The sequence below is a fragment of the Castor canadensis genome, chromosome 1 (genome assembly GCF_047511655.1).
Source record: "Castor canadensis chromosome 1, mCasCan1.hap1v2, whole genome shotgun sequence".
Classification (NCBI taxonomy): Eukaryota; Metazoa; Chordata; class Mammalia; order Rodentia; family Castoridae; genus Castor; species Castor canadensis.
Window position 1 is genome coordinate 9498875 of NC_133386.1, and position 22397 is coordinate 9521271.

At 41.6% G+C, this 22397-nt stretch overlaps 1 protein-coding gene across 4 annotated transcripts in view; it reads right to left on the minus strand.

Moving 5' to 3' along the window:
* Positions 1-20658, minus strand: part of Snx9 (sorting nexin 9) — a 97515-nt gene extending 76857 nt beyond the window's left edge. The window contains exon 1 of one of the 4 annotated variants that reach the window (XM_020156870.2): positions 20374-20658. In XM_020156870.2, coding sequence (XP_020012459.1) covers positions 20374-20385 — 12 coding nt within the window. In that variant the 5' untranslated portion in view covers positions 20386-20658. Of the gene's footprint in view, positions 1-19710; positions 19730-19946; positions 20085-20373 lie in introns of those variants that run through there. The other 3 variants (XM_074071593.1, XM_074071578.1, XM_074071586.1) reach the window with 3 other exon arrangements.
* Between the last annotated feature and the right edge of the window lie 1739 nt (positions 20659-22397).

The following is a 22397-nucleotide window of genomic DNA, read 5'->3' on the forward strand; positions in this document are numbered from 1 at the left end:
CGGATAATCCACTTGTGACCGTCCCCAGTTCATCCAGGACCCAGAATGGTTAACTTCTTCAAATCTCTCCATCTGCATTTAAGTTACTTGCTTCACACACTTTAAACAGAAAAACCCTCCCTCAGCACCATCTAGTCCTCTGATCAACACCTCTTACTTCACCACCCCATATGCTACTACCTCTTCAGTCAAACTTTGCCTATATCTTATCCCCGAGAGGCTCTGGCCAAGGACGCCTGCAACCCCCATGGGCCCTCATCTCCCTTAGCCTTCAGATGTCACGGGACATGGTGTTCATCTCCTCCTTCTCAGAACACTCTCCCCTAGCTTCACGCATGTCCTCTTCTGGTTTTCTTGCTTCTTTCTGCCTCCTATCCTTTCTGAGTCTAAGCTTCAACTTACACATCTTCAGAGAAGCTGCATCTACATTAAAGACCCTGTAGAAGGCTTGACCTTGGCTGACTAGAACATGGAGATTGTGGAGAGTTGGAATGTTGTAATATAGGTCCACAGCCAAAATTATCTTAACCGATCTTAGGTCTTTAACAACCATTTGCCTTAACTTCTGCATCTCACCTAGCATTCTCATGACTAACAGTGAGCTTGGCCTCAGCCTCTAGCCTCCGCCAACCCTCAGCTAAGAAGGCTGTAGGACAACAGCTGAAACCTACAGAAGACTTTCTAGCTTTGCTGTAGCTGCATACCTGATGCTCCCACCAACAGAATGGGAAATGTACCGATTTATGACTCTCCTTTGTTCTGTGACTATAAAGGGTCCATTAAGAAAACGACTTCATCAGTATTCCATCATAAAATCCACATTCCATTCCACTGTAGATGGAACCTTACCTATGCAAGTACCCTAAAGAGAAATCTGAGGGTTATTCTTAACTCCTTCTCTCGCTCCCTTCCATATCCAAAAAAGACCTGAATAGTCAATTTTCTAAATATTTCTAAAATCTACTCATTTCTCTCCATTCCATGTGTGAGTTCTGTAGCCCAAGTCATCCTTTTTTCCGTCTTCAAAATCTTCCTCTAGTCTCCCAAAACCTGTCCCTCTTCACTCCAATTTTTATCTTTTACCCTGCAGCCAGAAGGATCTTTCCAGCATGCAAACTGAGCCTCTCTGCGTTAAACACTTCAGTGCTTTTTGAACTCTTACTATTATGTACACACTCCATGCCTAGCATCCAAATAAACTAAGTCCAAACGCTACCAAACAGTTATCAGTTGGTTGACTGTATATTCCAACCTACCCAGGCCAGTCCCTGTTTGTACTTGTTGTCTTAGTGAATCAACAGTACCTTCTTTGGATCTCTAAAGTATTCCAGTTTGAACAAAAAAAAATTGTATGATCACTGTCCCCTAAACACCTCCATGGCCTGATTATTCAGCATTTCATCTTTGACTATAAATTCTGACTCAATGAAGTATGTTTGGTTCCATGAACATGTCATGCCTCTGCCTCTGGAGCTCTGTACTCACCGTCCCTCTTTCCTCACTTGAGTCAGCCCTACTCATCTTCCAGATTCCAGCTTCAATTTCATGTGTGGATAACATTCTACCACCTCAAAAATCTGTTATCCATCTGTACCTCTAATGGTCTGCTTTACCACACTAAATTTTCCTATCCCTGTAAGTACACTCTACTATGACTGCTTATTTACATGTCTGCCTTCTTTAAGTTCTCTATCTTGTTCAGCACAGTACCCAACACAGCAGGCATGCAAATATTTGTTAAACAGATAAATTAGTAATCCATTTGCCATGTAGCCCAATGTCTACTACCTAATAGGTGCTTAGCTTTTCAACCTCATGAATTCATTGCCATTTCCAAATTAATCCCACTACTTCAGCTTTCAAAGTATAGAAAATGCAGTTTTCTTAAGATGAAAATGCTCATTGTCTAGGTTTACTGCCTCACCTTAAGAACCAAAGGCCAATACTTTAATAGGCAATCATAAAACTGTTAAATTTATATACAGGGAGCTTTATTTTGCAAGAAGCCAATGCTTACCCCACACATTTCTGAATTGCACTCTTTCTACATCTCTCCCATTGAGAGGATTTTCCCCCAATAGCTGTGGTTTTTCTACTTACAGTCATTAGAGCTATTTTTAAATTCTGCATTCTCATGGGATGTTATGTGGTTGCTAAAGCTGATAACTAGATACCAGACTGAAGTGAGGGAGTCAATTTGCATTAATTTTATTAACAAACATGGAATAGGCAGGCCATTGCTGCAGCCAGAGACTGTCCTAGGCAGAACAGTAGTGAAAAGCAAACAAGGCCCCTTCCTTCCCTCAGAGCATTTGTTTTGTAGGACAGGACACCAGTTAACACAAAGGTAGGTCCAGGTTGTAAGGAGCATATTAAAAGACATTAGTGACATGGAAGGCTAGAGGAGAGTTATGAAAATAAAGCAGTTGAAGAGGGGTCATTTGGGCTGAGACTTACAGAGCAAGAGAGCTAGCCACTGGGAAACAAGGATCACGAAGCAGTTCAGTTGGCTATGCAGAAGGGCACGCAAGTGCAAAGGCCCAGACAGGGGCTGTAAAAGGCCAAGTGTGAAAATACAGATCAGAAGTCAAACAACAGGAAGGCATATTGACAGAAAGAGCTTTTAAATTAACATCTAATTTTAGGAGGACTTCCTTCCTATTTCTATGCAAATAAACTAGCATTAAGAGAAAAAGGAATATTGTTTACATAACCTATGAGTAAAACATATTGAAGAGTAAAACATATTGAAGAGTAAATTATGAGATTTGAGCACTATTGAAAGCAGACCGGAAAATGTGTAATGTGCCATGGGCACATGGCAGAAGGGATTGCTCTTGCAGCACAGTTTATACTCCACCTCATTCCTTCTCAGCACTGCCACCTTTGTCCCAGAGTGCAATAATGAAAATGGATGACATTTTAAGAAAAAAAATTCCCAGAAAACACCTTAAGAACATGTATAATTTGAGGTATTTAAGTTTTCCAGAAATCTAAAATCAGGAAAATTTTAGCGTGAACTTTTTTTTTTTAACTACTACATTCTGAGTTTCACAAAAAGATTATCCTGAAAATATAATTAAGAATCTTCTCTCAATAATTCAGATCACCACCCTATCCATGAATTATGTATAAGGTAAAGGACTCTGACTACTCATTTTCTCAACTGCAGCTTCCCCCCACTCCACCCCCAGACAGAGTCTTGGTACATAACTTAGGCTAGCCCCAAACACACAATCTTCCCACCTCAGCCTCTCAAGTGTTGGGATTACAGACACACACCACTATACCTGGCTTTAGCCTCAGCTTTAATACAGGAAAAATGACAAGACAGATGACCTGCAAATCCCTTTGGGCTTATTTAAAGAATTTAGGTTAAATACTTTCTATTAAAGTTTTTAAGAACACCACTATTCTTAAGTGAAATGTATGGATCTTTAAAACTAAGCTGCTCAAAATGACACTTCTGCTCTAGGTCATCTACATGAATATAAATGCAACTGGATTGCATAAGGTCTCTGCTTTAAACAATTCCTAAACAAAAATCAGTCCTCCTAACTAGGATTTCTTTTTATCAACACTTCCTCTTTGGGGCAATTTCTCTTTTAGATTCATGTATTTAACATAAACCTCACCATAGAACTAGAGCTGGTTTGTTGTTGTTGTTGCTGTTTTACTGCTGTAAGGTGAATGATACTGTAAAGTATTAAGTAGAAAAATAAAATACAATTTGAAGAGCTAACCTACAAAAGTGGAAGATGAATCATACTTGGCCAAAGGAAGAGATTTTGACTGAATAGCAACCAAGAGAAGCGAAGAGATCAGAAGAAAGCGCTCATTATGTGGAAAGCCAGAAGGCAGGCCCTTCTAGACACCTACGCAGCAAGACAGACCTGATCGGACCTTTGTCATATCTTTATTTCCCCTTCCATTCAATCCTTCCTGCAAACTAATAAATCTACAAAGAGGAAGACCACATAGATGAGGAAAGGTGAGGTGGCGCTAAGTAAGCTTCTCTGAGCATGAGGCGCAGCACATTAAGTCCATATTTCACTTTAGAAGACTCCTAAAATGGTGCTCTCACTCAGATTTGCTGGAGCAACAGCAGCTCACATCGATTATATACAAGTAATCTGCTGTGAGGAAGAATGACCAACAAATCTAACAAGTGGAATTTAAACACAGTTCTCTGCCCAGTCACTGATCAATCCACACTACCACACCCTGGCTCAGTAAAATAATCTTCCTGCACTCATCTTTCCTTTCATCCACTCAACTTTTCACACTACTGCTAGAGGCAAGAAGAGACACATCAAAAGTTACTGATGAGTCTCTACTACCTGGGATCAACTTCAAGTTCATTTCCCTAGCATTTAAGAGCCTCCATAGTCTAATCCCACCCTAAAAATCCACCGCTATTTCCACTCCATAATGCCAAATCCCCTCCCAGATCACTCTCTTCTCTCACCTAGTAAAACACTATGAAGTGGTCACAACATTCCTGCCCCTTCTTCCTTCTTTACTGGACTCCTGCCCCCATTTTGTTAAGGTTTCTACCCCCTCCCAACCTCTTGTGGAATCAGGGAGGTAAACTAGTATCCAGTCTAGGGTGCAATTAGCATGGGGGCTCCTGTGCACAATTCAAGTTTAGCATCCCTATAAGGGATATGATTGGTTTTGGCATAATTACAGATGAGAATCTACAGCCCCAAAAGATTAATTTGCTAGGAAACAGTAAAGCTTGCTTGAGATTGTGGGGAAAGCCTGGCCTGTTCCAATACACCACAGTGGCTCCTGACTCTTGGGTAAAAATTCACTTACTGAATACCTGCCACTGATCACTCCACAAGCTTCTGAAAAACCAGTAAGGAAGAAGAATTGCCCTCAAAGGCTAAGGAGAAAGACAATGTTGCAGTGTGATGCACAGGTAAGATAGTTGTACAGCAGGCAGGACAAATAACCCATCTGTGGGAGAGAAAGAGGGGCTACCAGGGAGGGGGCAAGGGCAAGGCATACTCAAAGCCTTAGCCAGCTCCAATTCACATCTTCCATATGGGTATTTATTATAGCACTGTAGAGCTGGGAAGTCTTATTTTGTTTTCTGGGGATTTTTTTGTTTTGTTTTTTTGATCCCATTGACAACACAAACCAGGAAGGCCTCAAGGACACACCTGTTTTTACTTTACTTCCTTTATAGCCTCATCAGTAAACCTACCTTAGTTGTAAATTACAAACAATGACATAGACTATCTTGAAAAACCCAGAGAAAGCATATCCTGTCACTATCAGCAGAATATATTTTCTCAAAAGATTAAATATTCCCCTGCTTGCAGGAGAATAAAAAAGTGATTCCACCATGTTACTTCAAGAAATTATAATAATTTTGATATGCTTTAAAAATAATATTCTTGCTAAAAATAATATTCTAAAACTTATTTTCACTGAAATGATCATCGTGTAAATTGTGATGGCACTAGGATACTTGACAGTATTAAAGGAAGTTGATCAAGTTACAAGAATAAGGAATAAAACAATACTGAATCTGCCTAGATCAACTTTTTTCAAAGCCCAGTCTTGAATCCGTAAGAACCCTAACCTAAGCAAATGCAGGCAATTAGCCACAAATCTCAAAAATATAACTCATAGTTTGGTGTGTAGCACATACTTATAATCTCAGCACATAGAAGGATCACAAACCCGAGGCCAGCCCTGGCTACATAACCAGACCCTATCTTAAAAAAACAAAAGCCTCATTCATGAAATAATGTCTGGAATTTGCTTTCAAATAATGGGGTAGAGGGGAATGAGGAATGAAGCTAGAGGAAATGAAACTGGCAAGGAATTGGTCACTGTTCGGACTGGTAGAAGTCCCTAGAGGTACACTGTATTGCTCTACTTTTTATTATGCCAAACTGTTTAGATAATATGTTAAGAACTCAGCAACAAGTTTTTAAACACAAGTAACATGAAATTCCACTAACATATTTCACACAAAAAATGTCTGAATGGATCCAAAGAAGAATAAAGATTCACTGAATTGCAAAATCCTAAGGCAGGTGATGGCGTTTAAGCCCACGAGAACATTCTGACCCAGTTCTCAGTGCTCCAGCTTCTTCTTACACTGCTCCGCTCAAGACTGCTGAAGTTTCAGGAAGATGCACCAGAAGCTATCAAGCAGTCTCCTCAGAAGAGAAAAGGAGTCAGCTCTATTCAACAGTATACATTTGTACTCTTCCTGAAATCTGGTGGTGTGGAAAGAGTCTACTTTTGCCTAGGTAACACCACTCAAGTCAGTAAAATGATGATGACAGAACCAAACTAACTTATTTTAGCTCATAGGGACAAATGGTTTAATGGGCCATATGCATTCACTTTCAGCATGTCCAGATAGAACTGAAACTCAGTATTTTAGGATATTTGTCATTTCTTTAAAGATTTTTTTTTCTTTTATTCATATGTGCATACAGTGTTTGGGTCATATCTCCCCTCTTCCCTCAAAGATGTTTTTCAACTGATCAGACTGATCTGGGATATTCCTAATGTGTAAAAAGCTAATCTATCAATCCTTTTGAAACTCTCTTACTGATTGACTTAAATGGAACACATGATTTTCCTAGTGTGACTTGAATTAGATAAAAACAATTAAGTTTTAAGAGGCATAAAATAAGATTTAAATCCAGTAGCAAAGTGAACAGAGCATTAACTCCCTGCAGTTAGCTCTGGCCAATAAAGGTAAGTTCAACAGAGAAGAAAAGAAAGAAGGAAGGAGGGAGGAGTCAGTTATTTGGGGTGTGTGGACCCTTCCAATGGTTTCACCATTGGCTCCTAGGGCCCTATCATTACCTGGCCTCTAGTGCAAGCCTCCTCTCAAGCTGTTCCCCATGCATGCCCCTGAGGACAGTACTCATTCCTTAGAGATTTCAATAATAGGACAACTCCTTCCTTCAGGTCTGTCTACCTGTCATCTTCCAGTAAGACTTTCTTGTAATGACATCTTATATCATGCATGCACAAACCTATTCCTGAACATATTCGCTGTCCTCCAGCTTAGCTCTCTTTCTACTGAACTTGTTTACTGGCCATCTCCCTCCTCTAGAAGGTGAGCTCCAGAAGCAGAAATTTTTGTCTGAGGGCAAGGGTTTTAAAAGCTACTATTTTTTAATGCTGTATTCCTAACACTTCAACAGTCTATGGTCCAGAGCAAGTAGTTAACAAGTTACTAAAAGAACAAAACAACATGATGTTCTAATACATTGTAAGGACACAATGAGGTTTGCTGTCCATGAACTGTTTGGTTCATAGCATAGATTGCCTAGCAATGCCAGTGTGCTTTTTAATCTCATTCATACTTTTGTCCTCTAGATTACAGCACTTGCTTTGATTTTATCATTTTGATGTATGAGAGCAGTTTACCAGAACTAACAAAGCATACTAAGGAAATGGCAAAAGAATCAACCACTAACAGCCAGACATCCAGATGTGGGAAAACGGGTTAACCCCAACCTTTGAGAAAAGTTCACCACCTCCACAACAAAAGTAACCTGAAATCAGGAAAACTGGTGTCAGCTTGCCACATGCTGTTAAGATGGACCCTAGATCTAGGGGTGTGACAGATGCTAGTTCACACTGTGTTTATAATCATAAGAATACCCCTATAACAACAACTGTTCCTCGCTATAAATCAGACATTTGGTAAACCTGCTGAGTAAAACTTTACTTAAGTTTTGAGATCATTTGGTAGAGATGATACTTTCGAAATGTGACTGCTCATCTTTAGCTTATTCTTCTATTTTTGATTCCACCTCTCCAACTAAAACCAGCAGTGCCACTGTTTTGAGAGACAGATGTGACAAGGCAGCAATAGTTATGTCTTTCTGATTTGAGTTTCCAAAACCCTGAGAGTAGCAGGGTCTCTAGGCCTAGACAGAAAATATCTGTGAGAAATACTACAAAGGACAGGGGAAGAACAGCCCTGTTTCTCTCCACCTCCAGCCCCAAAGCCTGGAAAAGATGCTCTGAGCTGCTGGAGAGGACAGTGGGGACTAGCAAGCAGAGTCTGGAGGCAATGGTGAGACCTGGAGAGGACCTCATCCGGCCTCTAGAACCCCAGTGAAACAGAAAAGGGACAGGAGGAAAACAATACTATTTACTGCGTCAGGACAGAAAGTGTTAGAGATATGTGGAGACCTGGGCTTCCACCCTGCATGGAACCAGCAAAGTGGCTCTGTGCCCTCAGACACAGCAAGGATGGTGAAGAGAACTTTTCAAATTAGGGATTTGGACTAAAGAGCAACTCCTCTTCCTCACTACCCATGGGATGAGGTGACTGCAGGGCAAGATGGGGTCCTTCACTCTCTCAAGGTCATGGCCACTCTCAGGTATAAATAGCCCTACTCTCAGATTATGCTTAAACCTGGGCAAGGGGAGAAGACCTGGAAAGGAATGGATTATTGTTCCACTTCCCCAGTAGGATGGAGACATAGCTGTAGTAAATTTTAACAGAAAGGTAGTTTCATTTACTTACTAGTATTTTTATTTTGCTCTCCTTCTCCTTCCTGGTGCTGGGGGTCATGCCCAGCGCCTTGGGTATGCTGCAAGCACTCACCACTGAGCCACACTTTAAGCCCTTCTTCTCCCATTCTTCTTCCTACTCTTCCATCTCATTTATCCTCTTGCTTTATTTTTCCTTGTGGTGGTAAGGATGGAATCCAGAGCCTTGTGCATGCTAGGCAAGGGCTCTACCACTGCTACATTCTCAGCTGCTATCTTCTTGCTGTAAATTCCTTCCTTCCTCCCTCCCTCCCTCCCAAAATCTATATTAACAAAACACAATGCAGATCACTAGAGAAGTAGCCAGATAACACAGCAACAAAGCCCTGCCCCAGCTCTGTCCCTCAGGACTGCTAAGTGTAAGTTGATAAATTTCAACAAAAAGAACAGAAGACACAGTTTTTGCCTAAGACATATATGCAACTGAGGTTTGTGGCTCAAGTGGTAGAACTCTTACCTAGCAAACACACACACACACACACACACACACACACACACACACACACACACACACACACACACGGGGTGGGCGGGGGGGGGGAGATCTCAAAACTACAAACTCCTAGATCTTCACAGTTTTGCAGAATTCAGAACAAGAAAAATTCTTTAAGGAAGTTCTCTGGATTCCTTAACAAACTTGCACATGTCCAATTTAGTCTAAGCTCCAATTTCTTCGTAAAATGCTGTATAGAGAAGAATATGAGAGATGGAGTTATGGCATATTGGTACAACACTTGCCTAGCATGCACAAGGGCCTGGGTTGATCTTCCAACAATACAAAACAAAACTCATGAAGAATATGAATAGAAAATACTTGGAATCAGAACTTGTTTGTTACAATGAAGAAAAAGTGATGGTGTTTAAACTTTTTCTGCTGTTGTTATTTTGCTAAACACAACAAGCCTTTCTCCCTACTCTTCCAACTCTCATTTATCCTCTTTATCCTCGCTTAGTCCTGTTTATTTTCACATATACCTTTCAAACTGTGGCCTCTAAGTGTCATAAATTCATTTTACCCTTATGTCATTCCCAGTGGCAGAGAATGAGGAAGAGATATTAGAGAGACTCTCTTCAAACTCAAAAACTATGCTATCACTGCACCCTGCACAAACCTCCACCAGAGCAACTATAACACTAGAGAAGACAGTAAAGTGTCTCTTTTCCCTGTTAGACTATAAACCCTTCCAGTAGGAAGATGTACCTTCATTTTCACTTACAGTATAAATTCTGCAGAGACTGCTGAATGAAAAATAACTTGCTTTTGACTTTTGGTAGCATATTGTAAATATCCCTTGATATTCAAGTACAGTAATATTCTAATGTTTGCAGGCAGTGAAAATGAAATGTATTCCTCCCATAACTAACAATGTGTGCCATTTATGGACCCATCAAGAAATGGACAGGTATAAATTCCAACAAGGATTTCATGATCATCTTCAGTCCTTTTTTTATTTAGACAAGTATCATTTCTCATTGATACTAAAGAGGTACATTACAGACCTCTCAATCACAAAGCTATTTGATAAGTATATGAATATAATGTTTTATTAACAAATGCCTTCATGCCAGCTGAAGCGTAAACAAATCGCTATGATTACTCAGGGCAGAGTTAGCTAGTTAGAGATTATACCTATTCTTTTCTTTGGCTTTGACAAAGTTTGTCTTTTTACTCCTTTAAGATTTCTAAATGGGCAAACAGGTTTTGAGTGTTTTTGTTTGGTTTGTTTTGGGTTTTGTTGTTTTATGAGACAGGGTCTCTCTATGTAGCCCAGGTCGGTGCAATCCTCCTGCCTCCACCTCCTAACTCCTGAGATTATAAAAGTGCATCACCATGCTCTGCCTAAGTGGGCAAACAGGAAAGCTAAAGGTGCTAAAATTCAAGCTAATAAAAATTAGCTTATAGGTACACATTGTACACATAAGATAAAAACTAGACAAACAAATATAGATTATCTGAATTATAAAATAATCAGGAAACGAGATTCTTTTACATAATAATCCCCCCAGTGAATTTTAAATTATTCTCATTATACAACCACTTTAAGAACATACTAGACTCATTTCTGTGACCTACAGTGACACACACACACACAAAAATGTATGGCATGTTTTCTGGTTAACAATAGGTTAGCAATAGGAAAACTAATAACCAGCCACAGAGACGTCACCACCAGAATGTTCTGAGATTCGAACAGCACTGAGGCATTGTGCATGTCATATTCCTTATCCAAAATGCTTGGGAAAAGAAGTGTGTTTTTTTTTTTTTTTTTTTTGCAGGTTCTGGAATATTTGCAGATGAAATATATAATATTAATATATTATATTATATATATAATGAAATAATCCTGGGGATAGGACCCACATCTAAATTAAGTATAAAATCTATTTATTTCATATATACCTTACATACGTAACCTGAAGGCAATTTCATACAATATTTTCAATAATTTTGTACATGGAACAAAGTTTCATGGTGTGGAATTTTCCACTGCTGTGTCATGTCAGTACTCAAAAAAGTTTCACATTTTGAATTTTCAGCATTATTTGAACCCAGTTAAACAAAGAACTCTTCCAACAAGACAGGAGTACTCACTGCACAGGACCTGTTAATACAGCCCACCCACTCTACACCTCGCAGATTTTAAGGACCACCCGAGGAGAGAACTCAGGTTCTTCTCTTTTTCTATCATTATTGCCTACAACTCAGGACACTGTAATTACCTGGAAAATATTGATGCACTTAGTAAGCTTCCAATTTAACACAGGGAAACCTACTACCATTGCCATATTCTTTCTGTACAGCAGACATTCCAAATGAGTCAGGGAAGAGAGTACGAAGAAAAAAATACAATACTTGCTTTTTTTTTTTTTTTTTTTTTTTTGGTGTTACTGGGGTTTGAACTTAAGCCACACCTCCAGCACATTTTCCTCTGTTTATTTTTGGAGACAGGGTTTCATTTTATGCCCAGGCCAACCTGGACTGGGATTCTCCTATTTTATACTTCCTGCAGCAGCTGGAATGACAGGTGCGTGCCACCACACCCAGTTATTGGTTGAGATGGGGGCTCCTTAACTTTTTGCCCAAGCTGGCTTCGAATCACAATCATCCCAATCTCTGCCTCCCAAGTAGCTAAGACTACTTAGTACTGCCTGGCAATACTAGCTTTTTCAAGAACACCATCTATCATGTCTGTAGTGAGATGTTTTGACTTATCAAAAAGGGAAAGGTTTGAGAACTTCACTCTGGGACACCATAGAGACAGTAGTAAAACCAGAACAGAGGCAGCTTTAAATATTATCAGAATTTTAAAAATCTTCATGTATTTTGGTACCACTCGGCTTCACATGATTAGACAGACCTCTAAGAGACACAAATTTCTACTTATTTCCTAGAGTCTGTGTGTGGAGGGGAGATGGTTACAAGGACACAGACTATACTTTACTGGTAATGGCCATCACAGGACAAAGGAAATCTGTGACATCAACGAAACTACTATAAAACCTTCCAAGTTTTTTTTTTTCTTGTTTTGTTTTGGTGAGATTGGGCTTTGTGCTTGCAAAGCAGGTGCTCTACCACTTGAGCCACACCTCCAAAATGGCTATAAAATCTTAAAACTCATTGTCCACTCTGAGATCCTAGGCCTGAGTGATCTTAGAAAGGAGCAAAGGACAGACGTGATGGACATGGTCCCACAGGGAAAGGCTCACAGATACAAGTATGGCTATCTTTAGGTTCAGTGCTGGTTGGTCAGTAGGTTTTCACGGTGGATTTTGGTGTGTGGACTGCAGTGCTGGGGATCAAACCTAAGACTGTTAAGCTCACATACTTCTAGTGCGGCTACATCTCAGCCCAAGTTTCTAGTTATTTTCAAAAAATAAAAAAGAAACTTTTTCTCCTTCAGAAGAAAATAAGGTGCTTAAAGAGATAAATTTTGTAATTTACTTTGCAAACAGCAAAATAATATTTGTAATCTTGAATGCAGGATCTTTTTTCTACTGAAGTACCACTTACTACTTACAAGCATTAATTATACACATAATTAACACAGTATAATTCAAAACAAAGTAATAGAAGGCAGATACGTAAAGGCCTGAATAAAAACAGTAAGTTTTTGGCCAGGCCTGTGATTTCAGCTACATGGGAGGTGTACAATAAGTAGAACTGCGATCCAGACTGGCCCAGGCAAAAAGTGCAATACCATATCTGAAAAATAACTAAAACAAAAAGGGCTCAACTGACACAGCACTTGCTATGAGGCCCTGAGTTCAAAAAATGAATTTTTTCCTTATTACAAAAGCACCAAATACTCATTGCTCACAATTTTGAGAATACCAAAAAAAAGCTAGGATGCAAACACATTCTTAAGTGCAGCCACTAAAAGATAAACTACTTTTAACACCTATATTCTCTGAATCTGCATTACATTTTAAATAGCTCATTAATATCTGATTGTGAACACTCTTAGGGAGGATCCAAATCTTTACTTCTAGTATCTGAGAGATACACAGAATCTACTGAAATGTCTGCTGACCTGTCTTAAGGATCCAACCAAATAAAATGTAGACTTGAGGACTGAGCTATACAGTTCATATTTTAAAGCAACTACTATGAGAGAATAAGAGTTAAAACCCAATCCAAGAATTGAAGGGGAAAAACTGGCCATCTCAAGACTCCACTCCTTTGACAGCCTGGCTGATTTCAAGTAGAGCGCCTACCTAGCAAGTGTGAGGCTTCAAACCCCAGTAGTGCCAAAAGAGAGAGAAGAGGGAGAGCAGAATGAAAAAGGGAAAGGAAAGAAAAGAGAAAAGAAAAAAAGAAAAAAGTCAGCCTGACTGACTTGAGGAACAGCATCAGGAGCCTGGTGAAGCCCCAGCAGACAGCCTATCCCACTCCAGGGCTCAGTGTGGGGAAGGTGCTCTGAGGCGAGGCAAGGCAAGGCCTTTTGCTCTGCCATCCCAACGTGGAGCAGACAGAACTGGCACTGGGCCCGCTGGAAGTTCAGACAAATGTGCCAGTGATGCTAATGGGTACCAGTTACCAGAATAAAGCCGCATTTCTCCCTGGTCCACTTATCCCTAAAGTTATGTGCCTCTTTGATTTAATGAACAACCACAAGTTTGTGATTTTTTTTGAGTGCTGCCTATGCAAGTAGTAATACAAGACTCAATGTTGAGATACTAAAATAGCTTAGAAAAATTGAGTCAGGCTGACTAGCATCCTTAAATACTGTATTTTCAATGCCTAAAAAAGAATAAGGACAAAGGCCATCATGTTTTAAAGAGTCAAAAAAATAAAGAAGAAAAAAAGAAGTACCAATTGGAAAGTTGTGAAATGCTCACAGTATATAATTCTGACAGCTTGACTGAAACTTTGGTTTTAACCAAAATGCTTAAAACCTTTGCTTTTCCACCTATTCCCCCAAAGACCACATCCACACAACATGCATACATGCTCCGCTCCCTTCACTCTCCAGTCTGCCATCAAGATGCTCTGGCTTGGACTCTGTTCCAACAAGTATGGCAAGTTAATACCTGAGCCACCACCAGGCTGAAACAACAAAGTGCTGAATAAAATACTACAAGCAAAAGGCACACGTACCCAACCATATGCCTTGTAAGACACACTGTTGAGTGAGCACAAAAGGAAAGGCTGTGAAGAGCTTACCAAGCAAGTGAAAGCAGACGCCCAGGAAGAACGACATGTGCCGAGGCTGGATTTCACCCTGGGAAGCCTCCACCAAACCCTAGAGACCTGAGCTGGACTTTCAGACCTGCAGGGAACAGGAGAACTAAGAGATGAAGACTCCATACTCAGCAACAAGCCGGGGCTGCAGAAAGACCTCAAGTAACAGTGAAAGAGAAAAGCCCGCATGTAAAAGGAGGCAACAAGGAGATGACTTATCACTTGTGCAGAGCTGGTGGGATAAGGGAAATGCATCCTGAGACACAAGGTCCATATTTCTGTTACCCGGTATGGCTGGAAAAACATTAAGTCAGGCAGTAATGATACAGTGGCCCCAAGAATGTAATGTCCCCAAGAAACTGATACGTCAAATGCAAATTATCCCTAAAGAATACAACTTCAATCTAGCTATCAGGATGCACTTAGATGAAGTTCTGAGGAAAAAATCAAATCAAATCACAAAACACACAACAAAGCACCATGAATGAGAGTGAGCAGAAACAGATGCTGAATCACACTTCTGACAGGAGAACCAACAAGACACAAAACTATGAAAAGATGAACAAACAACCAGACTATAAAGAACGAAGCAAACTGAAGTAGAGCCAAATATAATTTCTAAAACAGGACAACTGAAGTTGAAAATTAAATGGATGGATAAAATAGATGAAGCCTGATGGGAGAAAGCAAGGTAAGAACCAAAGAAATTATCTAGAATGCAGCACAAAGAAAACAACAGGTGTTGGTAGAGGAGTTCAAGAGGTAAAGTGTCTGCCTAGCAACCATGAAGCCCTGAGTTCAAAAGCCAGCACTATCAAAACAAAAATAAATAATAAAACAACAGGTGGAGTTGGGAAACTGGGTAACTTTTGGACTTTTTGGGGAAAAGGTAATTTTCACAAAAAACTGTGGAGAATTTTCTAGAACTGTACTCTCCAATGCAGTAGCCAACTAGCCACATATAGCCATTTAAATTAAAATTAAGCACATTTTCAGTTTTTGGCTCATGTGACAGGCAATTCCACTGGGATTGCACAGATGGGACATTTCAGTCAACACAGGGCTCTCTGAGCTGCACTGTTGTACCACTGACGCACTGTCCTCAGACCCAAGACACTCCATAAAACCCAAGCTGTGCAGATAAATCCACACGCAGACTCACTATAGTGAAACTGCAGAACGTGTGAGGACACAAAGAAGATCTTAACAACAGGCAGAGAGATGTGTCAGCGCTAAGGGAGCGATAATCAGCTGCTTCTCAGCAGTGAATCTGAAAGCTGGCAGAATACAAGGGATGAAGAGGAAAAATGCTGCTAACCACAACTCTGTACCCAGAAAACCATCTCTGACAGATATGGCAAGGTACATTTCCATAAATGACAGATTTACCAACAGGCTCTTCTTAATGGGAATTCTGTTGCCATTTAGGCAGAAGAAAAATTCACCCAAGAAAGAACTGAAGTTTAAGAAAAAACAGCATTCAAAGACAATACAGTGGGATAAATCTAAATAAACATTAACTGTGTAAACAATAAAAATAATGTCTAACATGTAGTTTGGAAATACAGAACTAAAATACTAACCATAACTGATTATACTGGGGAAATAAGTAGTTAAATTTATCTTTAGGACATTTTCTAATTCAGAAGAGTAATGATACTGGATAATTTCAGATTTTAACTTAGAAATGTTAACATGCTTATGATAACTACTGGGGGAAAAAGCACAAACCTTCAAAGCTGGGGGCAAGGATATAGCTTTCAAAGAGCTAAGGGTTGATTGCTCTTCAGTCAATCTGTAAGATAGTAGACAGAAATCCAAACATTAATATAAATGAAGACAGACAAAAATCTAGCCACAAAGATTGGATGAAAAAGGTGTTATTCAGCCATACGTCCTTATAAACCAAGCTAGTGTTTACCAATAGAAAGCTAATGAAATCACATTAATAACAGACAAACGATCTTTAAGAAAAAAAATATAAATAAAGAGGGTCACTTTGTAATAATAAAAACCTCAATTTACTTGGGAGATACTACTACTAAACCTAGAGAAATTGTTAAATCCCAGCACCTTAACATGTTCATCAAGTAAATAAAAGAGCCAAGAGACCAAGGAGAGAAACTAAGTTAGTAAGGACAGAGATGTGAACAGTGTATTTAACAGTTCAATCTAATGGACTGAAAGGCTGTGTACACACAATTACAGAATATACATATGCTTTCTGTGCACAAGAAGGTCCTTTGTGAAAGGTAACTAACATGTAGGCATAAAGTTAGTCTCAGCAAATTTCCAGCTATGGTACTAATTACTCAGATACCCTGATTAAGTGCAATGAAGTCAGAAATCACCAACAAAAAAGATAAACAGGAAAACCTTGAAAACTAAACACATTGCTGACAACTCAGGGGTTAAAGTCTCCGAAGTGTGAGGATGACTACAATTCCTCTAAAATATAAGAACCAATTTCTCATGTAATCACTAGTAAATCTATTATTACTGTTTAAAAGCATTGCTAATACCTAAGCTGCAGGTGTAAAATTTGCACTGTGCATGTATATTTTTTTACATTCTTACTAAAACACACCATTAAAAAAACCAAAACTTATGTAGGAGAGCAAAGGTCGTTTTTTCATTTTGTTTTGATCTTACCAGAAGTGACACTGTTTCACTGCACTATCTTTTTTGCTCTTCCACACTATCACTGAGGAGACAAAGGTGAGCAAACACCTCCCCTCCAGCCTACTGGGGCTGATGGCATCCTAAAGGAAGCAGCCATTAGTCATAGAAACCAATGCAATTGGCAGCCAGGAAGCATGACATGACCCTGTAAACAGAGGTCAGGGACATCAGGAGGAAATGATGCTTTGGGCTAAGGCCTAATGTGGAAAAAGAAGGTACACAGGGTAAGAGGACAGAGAACAGCAGTCCAGAACAGAAAGGAACAGCATGGGCAACAATGCAAAGTTTTAGGTAGGTAGCTAAAGTAGTTTAATTTTCAGATGGTTAATACAAAAACAGAGCCCCCCACCCAAAAAAAAAAAAAAAAAAAACAACTATGCAAGAGCAGCCAGATACTGGTGACTCACTCCTGTAATGCAAGCTACTTGGGAGGCAGAGATCCAGAGGACTGTGATTTGAGGCCAGCCTGGGCAAACAGTTTACGAGACTCCTCCCCACACACATACCTCCACATCCAAAATAACCAAAGCAAAATTCGATACAGCGCCTGCTTTGCAAGTTCAAAGTCCTGAGTTCAAACCCCAGTACCAGCACAAAAAAAAAAGGGGGGAGGCAAAAAGTTAAAAAACTGCAAAACTGTTATGCTTTCTTATCCATACTTTATTAAGAAATTTTTTCATCTTTCTACTATCACAGAATTTTTCTTTGACTACACAGCTGTAAAAACTGATCAGTAAGCATTTTCCATACTGGGTTTTGAAAACCATAAAAATCAACTTTAATCCTCATGACTCTTTATATTATTCTATTCTTTATTTCATCTAAAGAGGTTTGTGTTTATTAGGAAGTACAAAGTATGCTTTCTCAACTGTTCTAATAGCTAAGCACTGCATTCATTCCCTACCAGGATGTGGAACGTCCCCCACTTAACTCAACCAGACAAGCTGTGTAACACATGTAACTTTAGATATTGGAGCAGAAAAGTTTAAAAAAAGGGCGGGGGGCATCAGGAACTCCACGAATCTTGTTCTCACTGCTCCTAAAAGTGGCTATGTAAGCACAAAAGGATCCAAATCAGTTACCAAAGATTAACTTTGATGTGGAAATTACAGCTAAACTATATAGATATGGATTAACTGCCACTGTTTTCTTTATGTCCCTTTTGATATGCAGAGAAACATTTCTCAAGACTTGACCTTTTAAATGAAACTTAAATTTACTCAAATTCCAAAGGACTATGTCAAAATATAACCTTGGAGGCTTCCAACAGAGGGCAAGACTAAAAGCTCACTTAGCTTTTCACCACATTTGTTAAATGTGATGTGTCTGCCCTCAGGATGGTGTACACACTTAAGACTGAATTCAGCATTCTTCTGAGGAAAGATTAGAGACAAAAACCAGATAATCCCTGTAAAATGTGCAGTTGTTGAGTAACTGTCCTCAGCACAGAAAACTGCCCAATTAAACTACTTCTAAAAGACAATTCCTTTTTTTCCATATTGAATATACCAAGAGGTCTCAAAACTCATGATAAGTCAGAAATAACTGAATCTTCAAGAACACATGTAAGAATAAATAAGAAAACTACCTTAAAGCCATTCTCTGATCAATTCAACACTACCTAAAATATCCATCTATAATGCTCACAGCAAAAGTCTAAAGCCACTGGAGCCTAAAATTTTATTAAAAGTTAGTTGCCACTACTTATCAAGTACATTATCCTCACTTATCTGATTAAAGAAAGCAAAGGAAAAAAATCAAACTACTCAGTTTGGGAGAAAGAAAGGGGTAGGGCCAGGGGGGTTGGGAGCAACTTGACTCTCTGGGAGCAATTAAACATTTGGACTTTGGTTTGACACAAGAATCACCTGGACATATGAAAACCAGAAAACTGAGAAAGGGCTGGCTTCTAGGATGTGTCTCATTGCTGGTCCTGTTCTTCAAACGGCAATGGCTTTTCCCTGTGTAACGTGGAAATGAGCTCCAAGGAACAGAGATTAGAAAACCAGTCTCCAGCAGTCAGTTACTGGAATTCGCCTTCAGAGTAGTGCAGATAACAAAGTAGGAAGTGCTTACACATGCTGTAAGCTCCTGTTTAGTGAGGCTGCTTAAAATTCAAGTTCAGAACCATGTCCTTTTCAATTTGATAAAAACCTAAGTGCAAGCTTCACCATCAAAGAACATTTTGACTGCATTAGCTGATAAGCTGTGCTCCACCTGAAGCTCTGAATGAAAACTGCACTAAGGCGAGCACTACTTAACAGACTATGTCACAAACCACTTAAGGTTGCAAGACGACTGTGTAATAAAGATGAAAAAGCGGCCATTTCTACAACGTTTCGCAAAACCTCAAAATCAAATTTCCCCCAAAATCTTGTGCTGTCTTATTTCTAAAAAGGCCATCACAAAACGAACATCTGCTAAAACCACATCCCATAAAACCAAAGAACAGACAGCCCAAATACATTAACGATGCAATTATGTCAACGACAGCAGCAACAGGTTCACTAGGGGAGCACCCCCATTCCTGCGGACAGATTCAGAACACACAGACTTTATCTAAGCCCCAACTTCTGCAGACGGGAATCAAATCAGACAATCCTGATCTCTCCGCGAGATTTCAAATTTCTTACCACTTTTCTACATCACTCCTCCACCAACACCCACCAAAAAAAATAAAACCAAAGTAGTAAAAAAAAAAAAAAAAAAAAAAAGTTTTTCACCCACCCAAAAGCTTAAGTGATCGCAAAAATAAATCTGGAAGAGGGCGCTGACGTTTATAAAAGTGGCTTTACCAAAACGGGGTGCACAAGTCAACCCGCTGCTCTGCCCACTGCACAATCTACCCCATCGAGGTCCTGGCGTCCCCGGTCCCTATTTTACATCAACAAACGCCTGAAAACGCCCAGGGGAAAGGGGGCAGGCGGCTTCGGCGCGCTCAGGTGGCAAAGCGGGGGAGGTGGTGGGGAGAGATTGCTAATTTCACAAACAATGCCATAAATAAGCAAAACCGCAGCTCCCTGCCAATTACCAAACCGAAGTCCCCCCGCGTACTGCGGGCCTGGGCCTTTTTCAGACCAACACGTAATCGAAAGCACCGTCATTTCCCTGGAGCAGGCGACACCATTCAAATCGAAAAGGCAGGCAAACAAGAGGGAGAAGTCCCCTCCCCGGCGTCGCCGCGTCCTCCGGGGCCGCCAGGCTCGGCCCCCACCCGCGCGGGACGTCCCCGGGCAGCGGGAACTTTCCGTCCGTCCCGCCGGCGTCGCCCGAGCCCACGCTCAGGTGCGAACTTCCAACCGGCGCCACTCGGCGCCCCGCCACGCCGGGGTCCCGACCCCATGCTCCCCTCAACCTGCCCCCTCGCGTGACCCCGGCCGAGGGGCCCGGCTGGGCCTCCGCGAAGCCACCGCCCCGGCTCTCCCCGGCCGGCCGGGCCTGCGCCGCGCGCCCCTCACCTTGGTGGCCATGGCGGGCGGCTCCCCCGGCCCCGGGACGGCCGGCTCGTGTCCCGCGCCGCTGCTGTTCGGCTCGAGGACGACAAGGACGAGGACGAGGGCGGCGGCGGCGGCGGCGGCTGCGCCTCGGCCCCGAGTGTCGGCGCTCCGGCCCGGCCGCTGGGCTCCAGGCGACTCCGGCCGCCGCCCGCTCCTGCAGTTCCTGAAAGTCCCCGGCTGCGCGGCCCCCGCCCCCGCCGGCCAAGCCTCCCATTTACCGCGGCGTGCGCGGCGCAGCGCGGCCGGCGGAAGCGCGCCCGGGGCCCGAGGCCGCGGCCCGGCCTCCTCGCCGCCGCCCCCGCGCCCGGCCTCCGCCCGGGGCGCGCATTGTGCGGGGCCGCGGCGGGGTTCGGGCCGGCGCCTCCACGGCCGCCCCGCGGAACACGTTGAAGGGGTGCGGTGGGGTCGTCCCTCCGGGGAGCCGGGCTTCGGCCCCGCTTGCTCCCGGCGTCCCCGTGGCGCTCGGTTCTCCGAGCTGGAGGCGGGAGCGGGGGGCGACAAGAACGCTCTCGGCGCCCTGGCCCGGCCCGCCCCGGGCCCGTGTCCCGCTGTGGGGTCAGGGCGCTGGGGGCTGAGTACCGTGAGGCCACAGAAACGGCCGGGCGCGAGCAACGGCTTCCCGCTCCGACGGGCCCGGCCCCGAGGCTGGGCCTCCTGCCTGGAGCTTCCCCCAGGCTTTGGCCGGCCGGGCTGCTGGGCCTGGGCGCTGGGGACTTCGTTCTCAAGTGTCCCATTAGCGCTCTTCCGCGCTCAGCATAAAACTTAAAATGCTTCGGGCCCCCTGGGGTTTGGGAGTGTTGGGGGCGTACAGCAGGCTTCCCAACGTGGAAAGAGATACAGTTTTTTTCATCTTTTTGTCAAAGTGCTTCTTCCCCAGAGTTGGAGGTATATGAGTTTCTAAATAAATGATGACTTAAGTTGAGCGGCAAGGTTTTCACTAAATTAAAAAAAAATAATCATTACTGGAAGATGCGTCTTCAATTGGTTTTGTTAGGGATATGCTTATTAAAATAGGCAACTAACATCACTATTTTTTAGGATTTTTTTTTATTACTGCGGGGGGGGGTGGGTCACATCAACTCTTAATGCTAAGAAATTGGTGTTTAGGATTAATGCCAAATTTGGGTCTTGGGCTGGGGACATAGTTAAGTGGTAGAGCACTTGCCTAGTTATATGTGACGCGCAAGCTTCGATCCCAACCTCCCCTCCCCAAAAATAAGTGTCTTTTCAAAATGATTATATCTGACTTGCACAGAGTTTACTAGTTACAGTCAATAATGGTGTTTAAATGGTGCTAGAGAATTTTCTGTGCGTTTTTGTGTGTTAGCTCTTTGTCAAAGCTATAATCATGGTAATATAAATCGCTCTTTCTAAGTTGGAGAAAAGGAAAGTTAAGAGTCATTAACAGCCCACTTGTTTCATTTCATCCTTTGAGAAAATCTGCATCCATTATTTGCAAAGATGAACAAATGTCTCAAATTTGGTATACTTACTAAAATTAAAAATAACCATAACCTTGGACTCAGCAGCTCTACTTCTAGGAATATATCCTCCTTTTGGACTTGTACAGTGAGCAAAGCTGTTCTATACTAACCCCAAACAGAAAGCCACCCACATGATTGTTAATAGGACTGTTTCAAGAAATAAGGTAACCCATAAGAAAATGTGATCTATATATACACCATGGAGTTTTATTCAGCCGTAAGGAAAAATGAAATTATGTTTGCAGGTAAATGGATGGAACTGGAGAACTTCATGGCAAGCAAAGTAAACCAGGTTCAAAAAGCCAAAGGTCAAGTGTTTTCCTTCATTTGTGGAAGCTAGACCGATAAGTTAAATGCACACATAAATACATATATGATCATATACATATACATACATACATACAATAAGAAAGAATAAGATTGTATTAGTGGGTCCATCTGAGGGGCCTACAGGAGGCAGGAGAGGAAAGAAAATGTTAGAGAATGAAAAATACTGAAAAT